Source organism: Mustela erminea, chromosome 16, assembly GCF_009829155.1.
Source record: "Mustela erminea isolate mMusErm1 chromosome 16, mMusErm1.Pri, whole genome shotgun sequence".
In the NCBI taxonomy this organism is placed as follows: Eukaryota; Metazoa; Chordata; class Mammalia; order Carnivora; family Mustelidae; genus Mustela; species Mustela erminea.
The window spans coordinates 45,316,426-45,334,471 of NC_045629.1; the positions used below are offsets into that span (position 1 = coordinate 45,316,426).

An 18,046-nucleotide genomic window follows, 5' to 3' on the forward strand; every position below is an offset into this window, starting at 1 on the left:
TCCCACTGCTAGGGTAGCTTCATAGCCAGTTTCCCTTCCCCACTGTCTCTCCCTTCATCCCATCCTCCTCTGTCTCAACACTCCCTGCTTCCTTCCTCATAAACACCTCCACGGACAGCACCAAACCTCTGGCAGTAGGTACAAAAATTTTTTTTAGCAGCTGAATCCTGTTACCAAAATGATATCTTGCCCCAAATCCTAATAGAGAGCAAAAACAGGTGAGCAGAACTACCGTGGGTATGCCACCCAGGACCCTTTGCCCCTCTTCCCACCCTTCCCACCTGGACCTTGGGGTTCTTGGGAAGTCTGAAAGTTCCATGGAATACAGTCAAACCTTTCGTTTCTATCTGGTAAAACCTAGCGCAGCTATCACTTCTTCTAAGAAGGTGTCTTTTCTCACCTGAAACAGAACTGGAACCCAGTTCCTGGGCACCTGTGTGGTTGTGTGGTAGATGTGTCCTGTGTGGACGTGTCTCCCTTCCACTGCGAGAGGGTCCCACCATGAGCCACCGCAGCAGTGTATTCTCGTGCTGCCAGGGGGCAGGATGTGTGGTAAATTCCAGTTGCACCCAGGCCATGGCGCTCTCAGAATCCTGAAGTGGGTTTTGTTGGCCAACTGAAAACTTCCTCTGCTTCTCCCAGTTAGCTCGTACGCCCAGTGCTTTTGTGTCTCAAGTTTCTGTAGTGTACCTGCGGCCGTTCTTGTCCCACTCACTGAGGAGCTCCTTACCCTAGACTCTACGTTAATGCCATCTTTGCTTGTACCATGTCTGGAAGGAACAGGTTCCACGGGGCAGGGGAGCTGAAAGGTCCAAGTCAGCAGAACAGCCTCGTCCCCAGTCCCCAGGCAGCAGCAGCTCCCACAGCCCAGGTGTTTGGCAGTCTTCTAACCTCGCTGATTAAAGATAAGGATGGGCAGAGGCATCAAAGGGAGGAGCAGCCCCACCTAATCCCATCAAACTTTGGTTTGGTAAAGATCAGAGAGATGGAATTTTGTGCCCCACCTGACCCCCTTGGTGAGGAGGTTGTGCAATCTCAGCTGACAGGCTCAGCAACAGCGACTCCCTGTGTGTCCAAGCCTTTGGACTCAGCCCTGAAGGAGCCACCACTTGGGTCTTCTACGAGGTAGTTATCCTTCCAGAAGGACTCCATCAGGATTCCCTCAAAGGGTCAAGGATAATGGGTGAGGGGCAATGACTGGTGGTAAAAGGGTCCATGTGATGATTGGGTTTAATGCCTCCCATTTCCCACCACTCCTCACACCTCCACAGAGACTCCCCTGGTCCTGTCCCCAAATTGGAAGCCCCCCTGATCCTGCCCCTAGAATGACCATATTCAAATGGAATTGAGTCACATTCACTTTGCCTTTCATTTAAAACCCTTCCTCAGATTCAAAGCCAAGCCCTATTGTGGTCCTCAAGACCCACGTTGCCCTGTGCCTCATCTCTGCCCCCTTCCCCTCACTTCCTGCCACGCCATTTTACTCTGTGGTCACGCGCGCACTGCAGGGACCCACTGCAGGGCTTAGCTAAGATTCTTCAGCATGAAGGAGCCAGCAAATCCTAACCCTGAAGTCATCGACTGAAACACTCTCCTGTCTTTAACTTCGCATCATTATGAAGACCCATTCTGAGTCAGTCCTGCCAGCATTTTCTTAAAGTAAAGGAACAAATTATCCTGTGGAACTTCTGTTTCAGTTTCGTGTGTGTGTGCGCGCGCGCGCGCGCGCATACGGGGTCGCAAAGAAAAATGTGTTTATTTCTGTGGGTCTTGGGTCATAAAAGCTTGAGAATCACAGCCCTAGTTACTGTGTTTTTGAAAGGTGACTCGATGGAGTAGAATACCCAGAATTCTCACAGTAAACTCTCGGTGTTCAGTCTGGCCTAAGGGCAGATGAGCACACTGACTCCTGGGCTAAGCACTTGCTCGGGTGATTCTTCAAGAAGCCCCAGCCAAAGGTTAAGCGCTCTTTCCAAGTTTCCCCCGCCCCCACACCCCCTGCCAGGCACCTGCCTGCACTCTGCTGCCATCTAGCGACACCTCACAGTCCAGACTTGAGCATCCTGGTGATACTCCGCCCTGCACTGGATCCCAGCTAGAATGTACTTTGCTGGGGGTGGTGTGGGGCGGAGGTGGTCTTTAGAGATGCAGGCCAACCACTCCTAAACATTGTTTGGTCAGGGCTAGGGGAGAAGAGCCCCAAACTCTATAACGATACATTAAGATTTTCTGCTTTGGCAGATTTGAGGCATTCTGTTGTACATTTGCCCATGGCAGTGATCTTTGTGTCTACCCATGGGTAGGGACACTGAGGATCTCCTGAGCCCCTTCTTGCCTTTTGAGAGAATATCTGTGTGACTACACTGGTCACCGAATGACCAGATTCCACCTGGAGTGAGGGACACCTAAAGTGGAGTCGTCAGGAATCAGCATTCTTGGGTCGTGTCTGGGATCACACAGCTAGCTCCTCTGGTCTTACCTTCAAGCTCTGAACCTTAGTAAAGTTCTGATCTTTATATTCATAAGTGAAGATGCAGAATGTAAAAGTGGCCTACCCCCACCCCCCTGCCCCACCCCCACCTTTGCTCTTTTAACTAAGGAGTAAAACGAAATTGTTTTCTTTAAACTTTTTGTATTTGGAGGATAAAGGATTATTTATATGGTCAGCAGGAACGGGGAATATTGGATCTGAAAATGCTTAGAAGTCTGGGAGGGGAATGGGACTGCTGTCTTCAAGTCATTGAAAGACGGTTCGGAAGGCTCGAACTTGTCCCGTATGACTAGAGGACAGAGTTAGGATCCATGGGCAAAAGGGGGCAGATACCCACCTGAAACAAGGCAAACTTGGCAACGGCTGAAGAGATTGAGTGGCAGAACACGTGGGTTCCAGCAGAGGTGGTGACAGTTCACCCCGAGGCGACAGGCTGAGTTGGAGGCTTCCAGCTATTAAGATCCAGGAGCTGAGGTTTTGGTCTGGGAGAAAGGAAGATGTGGAAAATACTTCGTTAATCTGGGGAGATGTAGAGAGACGAATAGGCAGAACGTGGGGTTTTTAGGGCAGTGTGGCTCACCTGGAGGGTCCCGTAATGGTCCATGCACATCACTGAACATTAGCTCAAACACACAGAATGTACGACGCCAAGAGCGAACGCATACGTGAATTGTGGTCTTTGGGTGATGGTGACATGTCCCTGTAGCCTCATCATTTGTGACAAATGGACCCTTCTGGGGAAGGGTCGTGACCCTCAGGGAGGTAGAGGGTGGCAGATCTCTGTACTTTGCCTTCAGTTTTACTATGACCCTAAAGCTGCTCTAAAAAAATTAAGTCTTAAGAAAAATAATAAATAGACTTTATGCCATCTAAATATGTGTGTTATTTCTGAAGAAATTGCTGTGGAATAGAACGAGTATCATTTGTGGGGAGGCTGCTACCCACATAGAATGATGGAATAATGCATATTTCTGGTAATGCATATTCCCAGCCCTGCACTGTTGATATGCATATGTATAATGCATACGATAAGAAAAATTAATATTTAATCATTCATTCTGTCTGACTAGGGTCATCGGTTTCCTGGAAGCTATCGTGTGCATAAAATTTGGGCAAGATCTCTTCTCTAAGACCCAAATACTCTATGTTGTGCTCTGGCTTCTTTGTGTGGTAAGTCATTACTTTTTTACCCAAAAGTGACAGCAACACTCCCCATGGTGTCTCTTTAAAAAAACAAAACAACAATGATGAAAACTCTTGTACACCAAGTTCTTTTAGAAATCTGCAGACAGGACCTTCTACTTGTAATAACCCGAAACCAGCCACCAGTCTAAAGGTCAAGTTAAACACATGAGACCACCCAGCATCCAAAACGGGTCACCTGGGCAGGTGCTAGTCAAATGCCTTCTGCAGGTGCACCGTATGTGCATTTATTCTGCTTTTGGGAGTTCGGCTCCATGAAGGGACAAGGACAGTCACTGCGCCCTGTGGCACAGGTATGGCTGGACAAGGGTTTATGTACAACATAGTGGACTCTGGTGTATAGGTCATGTGAGATGTTCTTGAAGGTAATCAGACCATGTAGTTTCTGCCTCATAGCCTGACTCTGATGGGCCAAGCCCTGTGGGTTGAGCTTCCTCTCTGAAGGGAAAAGCCCTTGGGGGCCTCTAGCTCCACTGTCCTGGGACTTTTTTCTCTTCTTTAAAATGAAGTAAGATCTTTCCCCATGAACCCCTGTCTCATTTCTTAAATTCCACATATGCATGAAATCATAATTATCTTTCTCTGATAAGGGAAGGGAGGGAAAAAGAAAATAAGACAAAACCAGAGAGGGAGACAAAGTATAGGAAACAATGGAAACAGAGAGTTGCTGGAGGGGAGGGGGGTGAGGGGATGGAGTAACTGGGGGATGGGCATTAAGGGGGTCACGTGATGTCGTGAGCACTGGGTGTTACATGCAACTGACGAATCTCTAAACTTTACTTCTGAAACTAATAATACACTGTTAACTAATTGAATTTAAATTAAAAGTGAACAAAGTGAAGTAAGATCTTAACCTACCGTTCTGTGTCTACCCTTAATTTGTTTTATTATTTTGGAGGAAAGTCTTATTTTACATTTAAGCTTAAGATTCTTCACTTTTCACTTACTTTGTCCAGAAAATGAACTCAGGCTTTCATTATAATCATAGAAAATTTCAAACATAGGTGGAAGTAGACGTCACCCATGCACTATCCAGTTTCAACAGTGGTCACCTTATGGATTTCTTGTTTCCTTATATTCCCTACCCACCGTCCTCACGCTGAATTATTTTGAAGCAGATCCACTTTTAATAGTTCAGGATACATCCCGAAAAGAAGGTCAAAATGTCTTTTTCTTTAATGCAACCACTGTACCGTTGTCACATCTGAAAAAGAATAATTTCATAATACTATCAAATATCTAATCAATGTTCAAACTTCTAATATTTTTGTAAAATTTGGTATTTTAGCAGTTTATTTGATAATCAACATCCACTTGTTAGAATTGGCTGGCGTGCCTTTTAAGTCCCTTAATGTACGCTTTCCCTCTGTCTCTTGCTATCTTTTACAGTTCGTCGAAGGACCTAGCTTTGTTGTCCTGTAGATTTGCTCAGAGTCAGGATTTCACTGATTTTATAGTGTACTCTGATTTAACACATGGCTTTGTCCTCTGTTTTTGTTTTGTTTTGTTTCCCTTGCAAATTAGTAGTTGAATCTAGAGGCTTAATCAAATTTGGGTCTTTGTTTGTTTGTTTGTTTGTTTGGCATGACTAAACTTTGTATTTTTAAGGTTTTTTTAAATTGCCTTTCATTTCACAGCATCTATTTTTAGGGTCACTTATTAGAAATTTGAGCTGTGCCAGAGCACCTTGAGCCTGTTCTGTCCTGTTTTATCTTGAACTATGAAAGGGAATGATGATTTCCCTTGTACCTGTACTCCAGAATTAATGTTCTAATGTATTTTTTCCATCCCAGTGAGACTACATGTAAGAATCGGTTAGGAGAGTGCATCAGAGGAGACTGGAGATTTTGACCATGTGCTTCTCACATGTCTCTCTGTCTGGCACATGCCTCAGGTGCGTGAATTGTAGAATGACCAAGTGCAGTACGGCAGGCAGAGATGGGTGCTGCCCCCACCTGGTGGCAGAGCCCTGGGGACCGCCAGGAGCTTGAGGCAGGAGGAGTCCCTGGACGGGGGCAGCACCCTTCTCACGGCATCCATGTACAGCCCCACCCGGGGGCACCAGTGGCCAGCAAGGCCTTCCCAAGGCCTTCCCAAGGCCTTGTCCAGGAAGCCCTCTCTAGTTACCTGCCCTGCAGGGGCTCCTCCAACCTCTCTTCAAGTTTTAGAGACTTTTCTCTATTTTACTTATTTGGCACTTAGCCTGCGCTCCCTTACGTCAGTCACTTTTGGTTTGCCTTGGTGCCTGTGTGATTGTCACTTTATCGAGGACATGATGAACCACTTCCTGTCCACGCATTGGTCTGTCCTTCACCTAGCGTGGTCCTTGTAAGTCTAGTGAGTGTTCCTCAAAGCAGTCTCGGACGCCACCCACAGACAGCTGGCGGAATAAGATTGTATTAATGCTCACTGGGTGCCATTCACTTCTCATGAGTGGCAAGTTTGAGGATTTCTTGGAGGGCAGGCACTTTATTAGCCCTCTTTTATAGATGAAAAAAGGCCCAGAGAGGTTCACGAGCTGGCTCAAGGTCACACATATGGTGAGGGCAGAGCTGGGGCCAACATCCAGGTGGTCTGGCAAGAGAGTTCCTGTCCCCTCTGCAAAGGCTCCCCCTTTCACAGATCCCCAGGTCCAAATGGGAATGATCCGTGCAAACGAACCATGTTCCTGTGTGACGAACAGTACGAAAGGTGTGTACCTAGAGCTGAGGGAGCACTGGAGGGAGAGCACCACACGAGCTGGGGAGTTGCCAAAGTCTCCCAGGATGTACCATGCGAGCAGGGTTTTGAAGGGTTGCAGTGGATGCCCTCCCAGCCCCCAGGTGCCCCAGCTAAAAACCTCAGGGCTGCTGCCCCTCCTCTGCCCCTCTTGAAACCAGCAGGTCACCAGGTTCTGTCCACCCAGCTCCCACCCCTCCCCCCACCCCCGCTGTCCCTGCAGCTGTCTGGACATGCACTTCCTCCGCATTCTGCCCCTCGGCCCCATTCTCTACGCTGCCCACCACCCCCCACCAGCTTCCAGGACTCAGACCTGACTCTCTTGCCCTCCTCAGAACCATTCCCTGTCATTGGGGGCTGGAGAAGGCCCAGTAATACAACATTTTTCAATTAAGAATAGTTCAAGGATAGGGTGAGAGAAGGCTGTGGAGATCAGCCTAGCATCTCTCTTACTGAGGATACACATTTTTCAGCATCAGCTTTCGGTGACAAGGGGCTTCTGAGGAGTGAAGCCCAGAATGAGACACACTCTCAGGCCCCAGGAAGCAGGTGGTCTCACGCGGTGTGGGCGGCCTAGGATGCATGGAAGGCCAGGAAATGTCCAGCTTCCTTATCTCGGATCCAGCCGTCAGTGAAGAGAGAACTCTTCTCCAGTGAAAGGTGTCAGGGGTGGAGAGAGGCATGAGGATTATACCAGCAAAGCTCCTCCGTGTAGAAAGAAGTATCAAGAAGGAAGAAGAATCCCTGTCACAAGACCTACCAGCTGCAGCGTGAACTCTTGTGTGTGTGTTTGGATGGTCGTCGTCGGGAGCCCGCATCATACCCACCCTTTTGGACTTGATTCTCAGGCTGCCCCAGACGACTCTTAGTCACCTCACTGAGTCACCCTTCCAGACTTCTCTTGTCTTCACCCAGGGTGCTTTCTTTGCCTCATCTGAATGCTTTCCCCTCCTTTTTCTACCCAGTGACTAATGCCAAGACCAAACTTCAGTTCTGCCCTCCATGAAATGCACCCCTGCCAGCGGGCTGGTCAACTCCCCTTGGGGAGCTGGTCACATCTGGCACATACTTCTTTGAGTTCGAAACTCAGTGTCACATAATTTTGGGTTCTTTACATCGTCTCCTCAGCATTGTACCTCTTGCTTACAAAGACTGTTTTTGTTGTCCTCTTGTCCCCACTGACTCTAGTACCTGCAGTCTCTGACGCGTTGGACTGGGCAAATGCATGGAGAATGAGGGAGTGGGCTCGAGAGATAGAGACCAGGAGAGACATCCAGGCAGGCTGAGAAACAGGCATGTGCAAAGATGTGCATCTGCACCTGTGCCCAGCATCTCAGGAAGACAGCTCCCCCGTGGGGGAGCGAGAGTGTGGAGAATAAGGTGGGGGGAGGGGACAAGAGACTTCTGCTTCAGAAGGATGCTTGTGTGTCTATAGTTGGAGATCCAAGGACAGTCCTTCAGTAGGAAGACACTGGTTCTCCGAGAAAGGCTGCATGGGCTGGGAGAGTCTGGAGGGAGCAGAGGTGCTGTCTGAGAGTACTGAGGGTCCCACGCATGAAATGACAGAGCGTTGGATTTGAGAGCTGTTGAAGAGGTCAGCTCCACAGGTCGCCACGCTCCTTGTGATAGCATGAGGGCAACTCTAGGGTTTCTAGTTTGTGCCCCTGGGTGGCTTTTGGGGTTAGTCACAGATTGGGGGATAGAAGAGAAGCCCATTGAGGGAAAGATGAATTTGATGAGGGCTTTGGGGTTTGAGGGACCCTTAGAACTTACAGGCGAAGATGTCCTGTATCACTGGAAATTCCGGTCAGTCCAGTAACACGGGAAGACTTCGTCAGCGGTGGAGGTGCAGGAGGGGAGGGCCACTGTGCACAGGGCGAGGCTGGAACCACTGGATTAGGTCAGGGGAACAGAGCCGGGGCAGGAAAACTGGCTGAGGATGGGATTCTTTGGAGCAGTGGCCACATTTAGGAGGTGGGCCTGAGAAACAGCCCCAGGAGATCAGGCCTTTGAAGATGAAGAAGACTGCCCTGATGAGTGTTATCAGTGTTCGTTGTGCCACAGAAGGGGACCTGGCCTGAACAGAGGCCATTGGCTGTGTTGGTTAGGGGTCCCCACTGCCCATATTCAGGGCCTTTATTAACCATCAAGATGGATCTGAAACTCAGGAATGAGGCAAGCCTTATTCAGTAAGAGTTAGGTGTGGCCAGGCCTCCTTTCTACTCAGAGAAAGACAAACCCTGATTATTACCCCTGCTTGACAGGAGGACAGATCCAGACTTTGAGATGAATGCAGATGCAGAGTTGGCGTATGCTGCTCCTAGGCAGTTCTGTGATCAGTCCTCGTCAGTTTGCGGGCTCATTACTCTAAGTGGAAGCCAAGCCAGGTCTGACCACACCCTGATTGCCACCACACCCCCCAGCTGTGTGCTGCTCTGGCCCTCATCCCACATGTTTTTGTCTTTTTTTCCTTGCTCTTTCTTTAAACAAAATCTGTACAATTGCTATTTTAAATCCAGGCCTTGGCATTTTAAGTGGATACACACCTAGATTTTCGCAGGTGTGATTGCAAACCTATAAATTACAAGCTTTGTCTCCTGGGACAAGTGTGAAGTGGGCCTCTAAGTACCCAGGTGAAATGATAAATTTGGCCACCACAGCAGGCCCTTTGTGTGGCGATTGTGATGATAAGCACCTGTCGCTCACCACCCGCCAGTGTTTGCCTGCCCGCAAATTGCTAAGTTCCAGCTGCCCCTCCCCGCCCAGCCGCCAGCCAGCCCACCAGCCCCCCACCCCACCAGGGACAAGGCTGGGGAAGGTGGAGCACCACATTCCTGCCCTCTAGTGGGCAGGATTTGCAATGACTGCCATCCCGTGCTCACTGCCCCTAGGTTAGTGGAGTGAGGACAGCTATCTGGCCAAACTCCTGGTCTGGGAGGTGGAACCCGCCCCCCCCACCCCCGCCAACTCCCCACTCCCACCCCCAAACCTAGGACAGTCTGTTTTGTTCTTTGTAAAGGAGCAAACACATCCTTAAGTTTGACACTATGCAAATCCTCTAGGCTTCCCCACTCTTCCCATGCCTCCAAAATGGTACACTTAATGGTGGTGTATATTAGAAATCTTGAGCAAGTCCTAGAATATGCTAAAGCTTAGGAGTTATTTTCATTTTATCATCTTAATATATTCATTCATTGTCTAACTTTTTGACGGGGGAGGATATGAGCTTCCTTTTCTTTAAATCCCTTACCTATGGACGTGTGCCCTCTTGCATATGGCTTTAAAATAAAATGAACCAGTGGGTCTTCCATTTCATGTTGTCTCCACCACACCAGTATTCCCACTTCATGGACGTAGATGCAGGCCCTCCAGAGCCCTGGGACTCCTGTCTTTTTTGCACTTAAGGTGATGCTGTGTACCCAACAGATGCTCGGTAAATGTGGTTGACTGACAGGATCTGGGCCAGAGCCAGACTGCTCACTGCGGTGATGAGAAATGATGAGAGCTCAAAGCCCCCGCCTTCCTAGCAGGCTCAGCTCTGATCTGGAGTCCAGGCCATGCAGAGGGATGCTGCTGGTCCTGGCTGTTCCCTTGATGCTTTTCTCTCTCCAGGGGTGGATAAATGGATGGACGGATGGATAGAGATGTGAGGATGTATAGACATAAAGTCAATATAGGATCCAGGAATACCAAGAGACCTGTGTCAAGGCCCCAGTTCGCTACATATTAGCTGTGTGCCTTTGAAAAGGCCATTCACCTCTCTGAACCTTCATTCCTCTTCTGTGAAATGAGTGCTATCTGAGGCAGCCCTTTGGGATCTAAAGTTAGGATTCTCAGAAAGAATTAAACCTACTCAAGAAGAGAGTGTTCTACTCTGATTTTACAGCTGTTCTTATGGTTGGTTCAGGGTGACAGTCCCCAACAGGAAATGCAGGGGAAGAGACAGCGGTCGGACAATGAGGGTGCTCTGGTGTCAGTGAGTACCTAAGGCAAGGCATTCTGAAGAAACTGAACTGGGAGGGACAGTCCTTTTGTTTCGGGGATTCACTTACAGTGGGAAGGTCAGGCCTTGCTGGAGGGCCTGGAGGGAAATCATCTGTCCTCACTCTCCCCGTCTCCTTCGGGTGCTCCCAAAACGACAACCAGAAAGTTCTCCCCGGGTTTTAGTGGTTTGGCATATTTGAAGACGTTGGATTTCCATAGGTGCTATTCTTTGCTTAACTTAGAGTATAATTTAGGGTGTGGTGCAAGGTGGGTGGGGAATTGTCTGGGGAAGTAGAGGTTATCCCTGTCCCTGGGAACCCGAAGACCGCTCCCTTCCCATTTCACTCCGCTGGCTTCTAAAGCAGTTGTGTTTTCTCTGCGTTTTCCTGTGGACTTACAGAAGAAAAACAAAAACATCCAGAACTGGGGTTGAGGCGGGGCCATGGAGACAAAAAAGGAGCTGAGAAAGTGGTGCAGAGCCACGGCCAGAGTGTCCCGCTGTGCCTGCCCCCAACTGAGACACTGCAGACTCCATGCTTCCCAGAGCCACTGTGATCCCAGACCGAGGGAACCTCCTCTCTCATTTACAGCTCCCGCATAAGCCGACCAGCTGAGTCCTCGTAACTTCCCAGTGCTGGTGGCAGAGGAAGGGTCATGAGAACCAAAGTATATAAAAGTATATAAAATCCTATATGCCCTCTCAAGGAGCACCTGCAGAGTGTGCAGAGAATGCTTCCCATCTTACGCACCATCGAGAAATGATCTTGCATTCTGATTATCGGCGTCATAAGTAGTCACTAGGATCTCTAGTGTCCTAGGATAGATGGCAAAGCCACATCAAGCCATCTTGTATGTTACAAGTTGAAACCCTGAAATCCCGGGAAATGGGATTTTTTTTTTTTTTTTTTTTTGGTGCTACACTGTGTGCTTGTTTTTCTCTTCTAGGCTTTTACCACCTTCCTGTGTCTCTACGGCATGGTTTGGTACGCTGAGCACTATGGTCACCGAGAAAAGGTATGCAAAGGCCCCTCTTTAAAATGATCATGTCCTGCTTGGAGCTTTGTGGGGGGCAGGGGCGGCGTTCATCTGAGAACATGGCGTGGCCATTATGGGGAACACGCACCTTCTGTCCTGGCCACTGCAGAAACGTAACGGGTTCAGGATTCGTCCCCTATCAGTGGCTGAGCATGCTTGTGAGTGTTCTGCTCAGTCGAACACTATTTCTGTCCTCCTTTTGCAAGAGGTTTAAGACCCTGTTAATGGGTCTGTTTAAAAAATAAAATTACACAGAGAGCCCTGGACTGGTGTTTGGAAGACTGGGTTTTCTTCCTGGCTCTTGGACGTTGTATGTGTCTCTCTGTGATCCAGCCTGGGGCTCCCCCTCCTCAAATGCCTGCCCTGCCCGCCTCATAGAAGACACAGGGATTACAGTTAGCGGCCTGAAAACGCTGTGCTACGTTGATAGTCTACCTCAAAGTGTCATATCTTCTTCAGTAAAATACGGCTTTCATCCTTGACTTACACCGTAAGTTGAGGAACTGACAGTACTTTCTAGAAGATTGACGCTATAGCCCTGGGAGATAGTCGTGGTTTTATAGCGAAGGAAAAGAAGCGTGACGAGGTTCTGCTGCTTGGTGGGAATGCAGGGGTGGAGCAGCCTGGCTTGCCGGCCCACCCCCATCACTTTCCCTCATCCCCTCACCCCCCTACCCCGGGGAGTACTTGAAGCTCCATCACTAAGTCTGCTTCTCTCCCTAGACGTACTCAGAGTGTGAAGATGGCACCTACAGTCCAGACATCTCCTGGTCTCATGGGAAAGGCTCAAAAGGTATCTCTCTCTCACTCATTGTTTAAAAATTGTATTGGGTTCTCTTCCTCCCCGAGGCCCATTAAGGAGATTTGAAAGCAGTATTTATCCTCTGAATGTTGATAAATGTACACCCTGATGTCTCTCAAACCTGCCCATCACATGTCATCCATTACCTGTTCATGAGACCTGCAGGGTACTGGCGGGGTCTGTCCAAGAGGCTGGTCTCATGAGAAGAGGTTCCGTGTAGTTCTGCCTCTTCTGGGACGGGAAGATGCCACGGGGCCTGCCCCCGTCTCAGGCAGCCTGATGGGAATGTTCTTCCTCCTGGCTTTGGTCATGAGTGGAAAGAGGAAGAATTGCAAACCAGGAGGCGAGGTCCCTTAGAAGAGGTGGATTGATTTAAGTGTATTTGTTGAAGAGGCAGATGAGTATAAAAGAGATTTCGGGAGTGAGCCAGGGATCTCCCACTGGCCTCTGCAGGAAGCCTTTGGGAAAGATTTGGGGCCACCTGGCTGTTTTAAAGAATGAGGCTTGTGGAAAGATACCACTGGACAGTCATCTCTTGTCAGTTCTCATGAGCCGATTGGACGTCTTGGCCAAAAAGAGAGAACTATGCGTCCTGGAGACCATGAATTTGAGCTCACAGAATTGCTCAGAGGAACCACGGTCCCACAGAGAGGAAAGCACTGCCAGAGGCAGTGCTTTCCTGAGGTTTTTTAGGGCCAAGGTTTTCAGAGTTTTTTCCAGGGAAGAGGCGAGCGTGCCCTCTGCTGAGTGGCCGGGCGCCCTTTCTGCAAGTCCTGAATCCGTGTCGATGGGTACCCTGTTCTGGATTGCTAATAGTAGTGGGCCAAGGGGCTCCCTCGGGCTCCCTCATTCAGAACTGCCTCCCTACAGATCATTTCTTGGCACTTCGAAGCCCTTCTCTGTTGAAAAGAAGTCTGTAGGAAGGAAGCAGTGATAGAGATATGTTTAAATGAAAGGTAGACAGAATAGTTCAGAAAAAAGAACTTGAGTGTGGTGAAAGAATCCATTGGACTAAGCCAAATGGCCCTTGCCATGGAGACCAAAATCTGGGAACTTGTTATGTTTTTAGTGGCTATGGTGGTGGAGGGCCTGGATCTGAGCCCTGGAGCAGTCTGCCTTGACTGCTGGGCTGGAGGGCGGCCATGCGCTCAGCCTTAGGACAGAGGCAGCCTGATGCCCGGCAGTTCTGCTTCTCTCCCAAGCCTCGCTCACACCCCACTCCCTGGGAGGCCCACCCCTAGCCTGCTCCCCTGCTTCCACCCTCCACCTGGCTGACCCCTGCTGGCTGCTCAGGCATCCGGCTGATGGGGAAGTTTCTCTCTGAGGTCCCAGACAAACAGTAAGTGTGCCAGAGACGGTGCTGTCCCTGCAGCCCAAGAGCATCTCGAAGGTGTGTGGCATCTTCAGCGGGAGGCTCCAGAGGGATCCTGAGCGGCAGGGGCCCGGTTTTTAAAGCTGTTCAGTGGCTCAGATGACAGAGGGCATAAGAGCCTTAATTTTGTAGTGTCAGGGATCCTTCCAGGGGGGAGATGTGGAAACTCTAGTGCATCCACCCGTCAGGGCACAGAACTCTGGGTGATGCCTCCCTTGGTTATGAGAGTTGACTCGACACTCATTTTTCTTCCTTGTGCTTTGAGTTGGTTTGTCCTCTCCCTTTGTCATGAGTGCAGTCCACCTTACACAGCGAGAATGTAAAAGTTCTTCAGGGACCCCCCCCACCCCATAATCTCCTTGCACAGGCAGGCAGTACCAGCCTGGTGCTGGGCTTCTGGGCCTTGCCGTCCTGTGTTCACCAGGCCACTAGATGGAGTGCAAGTATCAGCAGAAGAGCCCGCACTTCCAGCAGGCTCCAGACGGCGATGGCCGGAGCGGGGAGAACCGAGAGTCTGAGGCGTGAGACCCCAGCCCCCCACAGCCACAGTGACGGCGTGTTCTCCTTCCTTTGGCCAGGTTCTGAAGACAGCCCACCCAAGCATCCAGGCAACAACGAGAGCCACTCTTCCAGAAGAAGGAATCGGCATGCCAAGTCAAAAGTCACCAACGGAGTGGGAAAGAAATGAAAATGGCTCGTCGCAGATGTCCCAGAGAGTGCCTAGAACTGAGGGGGAAACGGGATGGTGTGGACCTCTCCGTGCGGAGGGCAAACACGCAGTGCCATCAGGATGAGGAGAGGGGGCTCGGGGGTCATTATTTGAGAGCGTGAGTCTTGTTTCCCATAGACCCGGCCACCCTGGGCGGCTCATTGCCCGGGATCCTTTGCCAATTCGGGGTCTCTTCCAACTTCAGCACTTGCCATGCAGTCACTGGGAGGCGCCCGGAGTGCTGGCGGGTGGGGGCTCCCTCCCCGCCGCCCAGGACAGCGCTGCATTGGTGTGTCCTGTGGTCGCGGGGCCAGAGACTTGCGGACGGGTGACCGGTCTTTATTTTTACAAATCTGCCTCTCCCTTTGGACCGATGGGTCCAGGTTCGGGCCCCCATTCTGCCTTCTATTTTATCGTCGGTAGTATTTGGTTTTGTTAGAAGCCACTGCTGAAGTTGAGTTGAGGAGGGTGCTTCCCTCCCCGGAGGAGGGCGTCTGTGTCGCTCTCTCGCAAACGCGTCCCCTCTTGAGGACCTTACACCACGCGCGGTGGGAGGAAACTGGTCTGAGCAAAGGGTCGCTGCTCACAGGGGCTCCAGGGCTTCAGGTCAGAACCCGTCCTGTTCGTTCCCAACGTCGTCTGTCCTGACCGGCCACAGTGCACAGAAGCGGGGCTGCTCCCAGGCCGCGCACACCGGGCTTCTCTCCCAGCCAGGTGCCTTCTACATTGTGTTGGTTTCCCCCCGTGCCGCGTGGCTGATGTTGTCTTTTAGTCCCATGTGAGGTGCTGGTGAGTATTACCTTCCATCCGTGACATGCTCTAGAACATTTACTTACCCTGATAGTTCACCACCTCTGATGGATTCCTGTTTTAAATAAAATAATTCCTGTGAAAGTCCATCAAAGATGGGTCTCTGTAAAATGCTCGTTTCTTCGCATCGTGTTGGTATTTTTCACCATTTGTAAGCAATCACAGTATTCTTCAGGAGACTTTAGGGAGACAGGAGTGCGGACGCGCTTTCTGCAGTGACAAGAGAAGAGAGGAAAGATGGTATTTTAGAGGGTGTACAGACCCACGTTCTGCTTCCACAGATGCCCGGATGAGCCATAGGAGACAGCGGGATCATCGTTGTGTGCACATGGTGATGGTTACTTTTTTTTTTTTTTGCCTCTAACAGGGGGCTGGTACTCAGCTGATTGGCTTAGAGATCTAAATATTTGCCAAAAGAAATCCTCCTGTTCCTTCATTCCACAGAGTTTTCAATGTCTTTCCCCCTTTAAGGAAATCTTTCACCCTAGAAGTGTCATGTTTTTCTTTTCTGCAAAGGAATTCCAGGGCAGGGGTGAGGGGGTGAGATGAATCATGCAAAGCCGGGGTCACATCCTGTGCTCTGGGCTGCCGGCGACCACTTGGTTGAGTGTCGTCCAGGGGCCGGCCGCCTTGCTGGTGGAGGGCCACCTGCATTTGTTCCGCGGGCGCCGGGACTGGGGGAGACGGCTGCGATGGGCACCCCCGCCCAGCTCCACATTCACACAGCAGCTCCGTCCTTCTCAGAAAGGGCTGAGACAGCAGAGGTGCCCCTTGCAAAAACTGCCCACACTTTGACAGCGCATCAAAAAGGCATTTTAAAACACACGTAGAGCGTATATGTTCTTTGCAAGTAGGGGAGTTTGTTTCATTTCCCCATGTGTTTTGCTTTTCTGAGCACCAAGTGCCCAAGTATATCACGGTACCATAGACACAGTCTGCCTCGACTCTCCTTCTGTGCACCTGGTCCATGTCGCAGAGTGTTTCCAAGTTCATTTTCTGGGAGAACTAGGCCTGGCCCTTGAACGCTCCTAACTCATAGCTCAGTCAGACGGTTGTAGCGTGTTCCTTTCTCCAAGGCCGGCTTAGGAGGAGGCACCTATTAGCACACGGCGGCTGACTGTCCTGTGCGACATCGAAAAGCATAGAGCACATGAGACCATTTTTCCTCTGTGGCTTTGTCTGAACTTCCAGCAAAGTCCTCAGATACTTTTTGTGCCTGCTCTTTGAGTTTAAACTTTATTCCCCCCGCCCCCCTTCAGTAAAAGCTCTTGACACAGTGGTTACAAAACCAGTGCTTTCTGTGGCTGGCCTGAACCTCTGCTGCCTTTCCTCCTAGAAACCATACTGCTGGCTTTGGCCCACTTTTCCACTCGTCTCTATGGAAATGGACCTCTCATTGGGTAGAAACAGATCTGAGGCATCATTTAATATCAGAAACGATTCGTTTGCAAATCATCTCACATTCGCCATTTGCAAACCACCCTCTTAAAATACGCTTGTTTTGGACATAACGCGCAATGAATGTTTCCTGTCTTTTTCTCCGCAAGTGGCACCGTGTGGGGTATTAGATACCTTTCCTTTTTTGTCATTCTTGGTTTTCCATGGCCTTTCCCCGCTTTCCTTGTGTCTGCTTTCACCGTTTGAAAAAGACTTGGCCCAACCGCTCCCACAGCGACGCTAGAACATTTTATTGACCTGCTAAGCACAGTGATGATAAAAGATACCCCATAAATGCGGTCTTACTTTCACCAGGACTTCTTCTATAGTGAGCTCATGAGTATAGTACTCACCCAAGAGAAAGAAAATAAAATTCCTTACCAATCAAATCAGGTTCTGCCCTAGAGGTCTCCCTCTGAAGCTGCGTCTCTGAGCAACAGCTCTTATTGTCCAGGATCTCCCTTTGGACGTGAACACTGGGTTGTTTCATTTCTTTCTAGGAGTCCACTTGGCCAGGCCCTTATGGGAGGTAGGGGGAAGCCAAATGCAGGAATAGAACCACCTGTTCACCACTGGACACCGGACTGAAGTGAGCACGTTAAACACAGGGGATTGGACTTGTGTGCTCTTTGAATTATGCTCAGCTCCTCCTGCAGAATTCCTAGGCCCACCACGGTGTTCACCAGCTGGGCTTCATTTGTAGTGTTCTTATTGTCAGAGAGAGCAGGAATCCCACAGGTAGGCCGTTTTCATCCCCACTTACATGACTGAAATCAAGACGTAAGGAGAGCCAAGATTTCTGTCTGTCCGTGAGTGTTTCATCAGAAATGCATGTCTGTCCATATGTCGGTGTGCATTTGTAAGAGTCATGTTTGAGACCTGGTGCTTCGCAAGGATCCGCCCTGGCCATGGCTAAGACCGATGGGCTGCACAGTCTCGTTGCTAGCCCGTAATGATTCAGTGTTTACATTTCCTTGATCCCATTTTATTCTAAACATGATGCTAAGACTATCACAGGGGAAAGTCACAAAAAACTTGAATTGGAACTTTGGCATTATTTTTGGTGCAATACTTGGGCTTTTCTTTTTTTTTTTTTTTTTTTACTTCCCTATCTTCTGTGAATTCAGAGGAATCATTTATGAATGTCAACCAAAGAAGGAGAAAAATCGTTGCGTGTGATTTGGTGGCAAGGGGGATTGTTAGAATGCTGAACTGTAAAAATCTTCCTTGTCTCCTCTGTTGACCAAAGGCTGCCTTTAACCCATTTCAGAAATTCATCTGTGACTTTGTCTATCTTGACATTCCCTTGCTTGCAGCTTTGTTGGATAGATTTTTGAAGCTGCCTATTGTATAAGAAAATATTTGTTGTTAAAGTCTCACACAGGTCCGAGTAGCTCCAAGGCCTCCCAGGGCTATGCTTAGTTTTCATTATACATCATGATACTGTGGTTGGGAATCAGCCTCTATGGACAGCACACATGGCTG

General features: G+C 49.6%; 1 protein-coding gene across 1 annotated transcript in view; it reads left to right on the plus strand.

Annotated features, from left to right (window-relative positions):
* The window catches only part of PTDSS1 (phosphatidylserine synthase 1), a 59,244-nt gene extending 44,646 nt beyond the window's left edge, over positions 1-14,598 (plus strand). The window contains exons 10-13 of the mRNA XM_032315689.1: positions 3,562-3,661; positions 11,342-11,410; positions 12,155-12,224; positions 14,184-14,598. Coding sequence (XP_032171580.1) covers positions 3,562-3,661; positions 11,342-11,410; positions 12,155-12,224; positions 14,184-14,293 — 349 coding nt within the window. The 3' untranslated portion in view covers positions 14,294-14,598. The remainder of the gene's footprint in view (positions 1-3,561; positions 3,662-11,341; positions 11,411-12,154; positions 12,225-14,183) is intronic.
* The last annotated feature ends 3,448 nt before the right edge of the window (positions 14,599-18,046 follow it).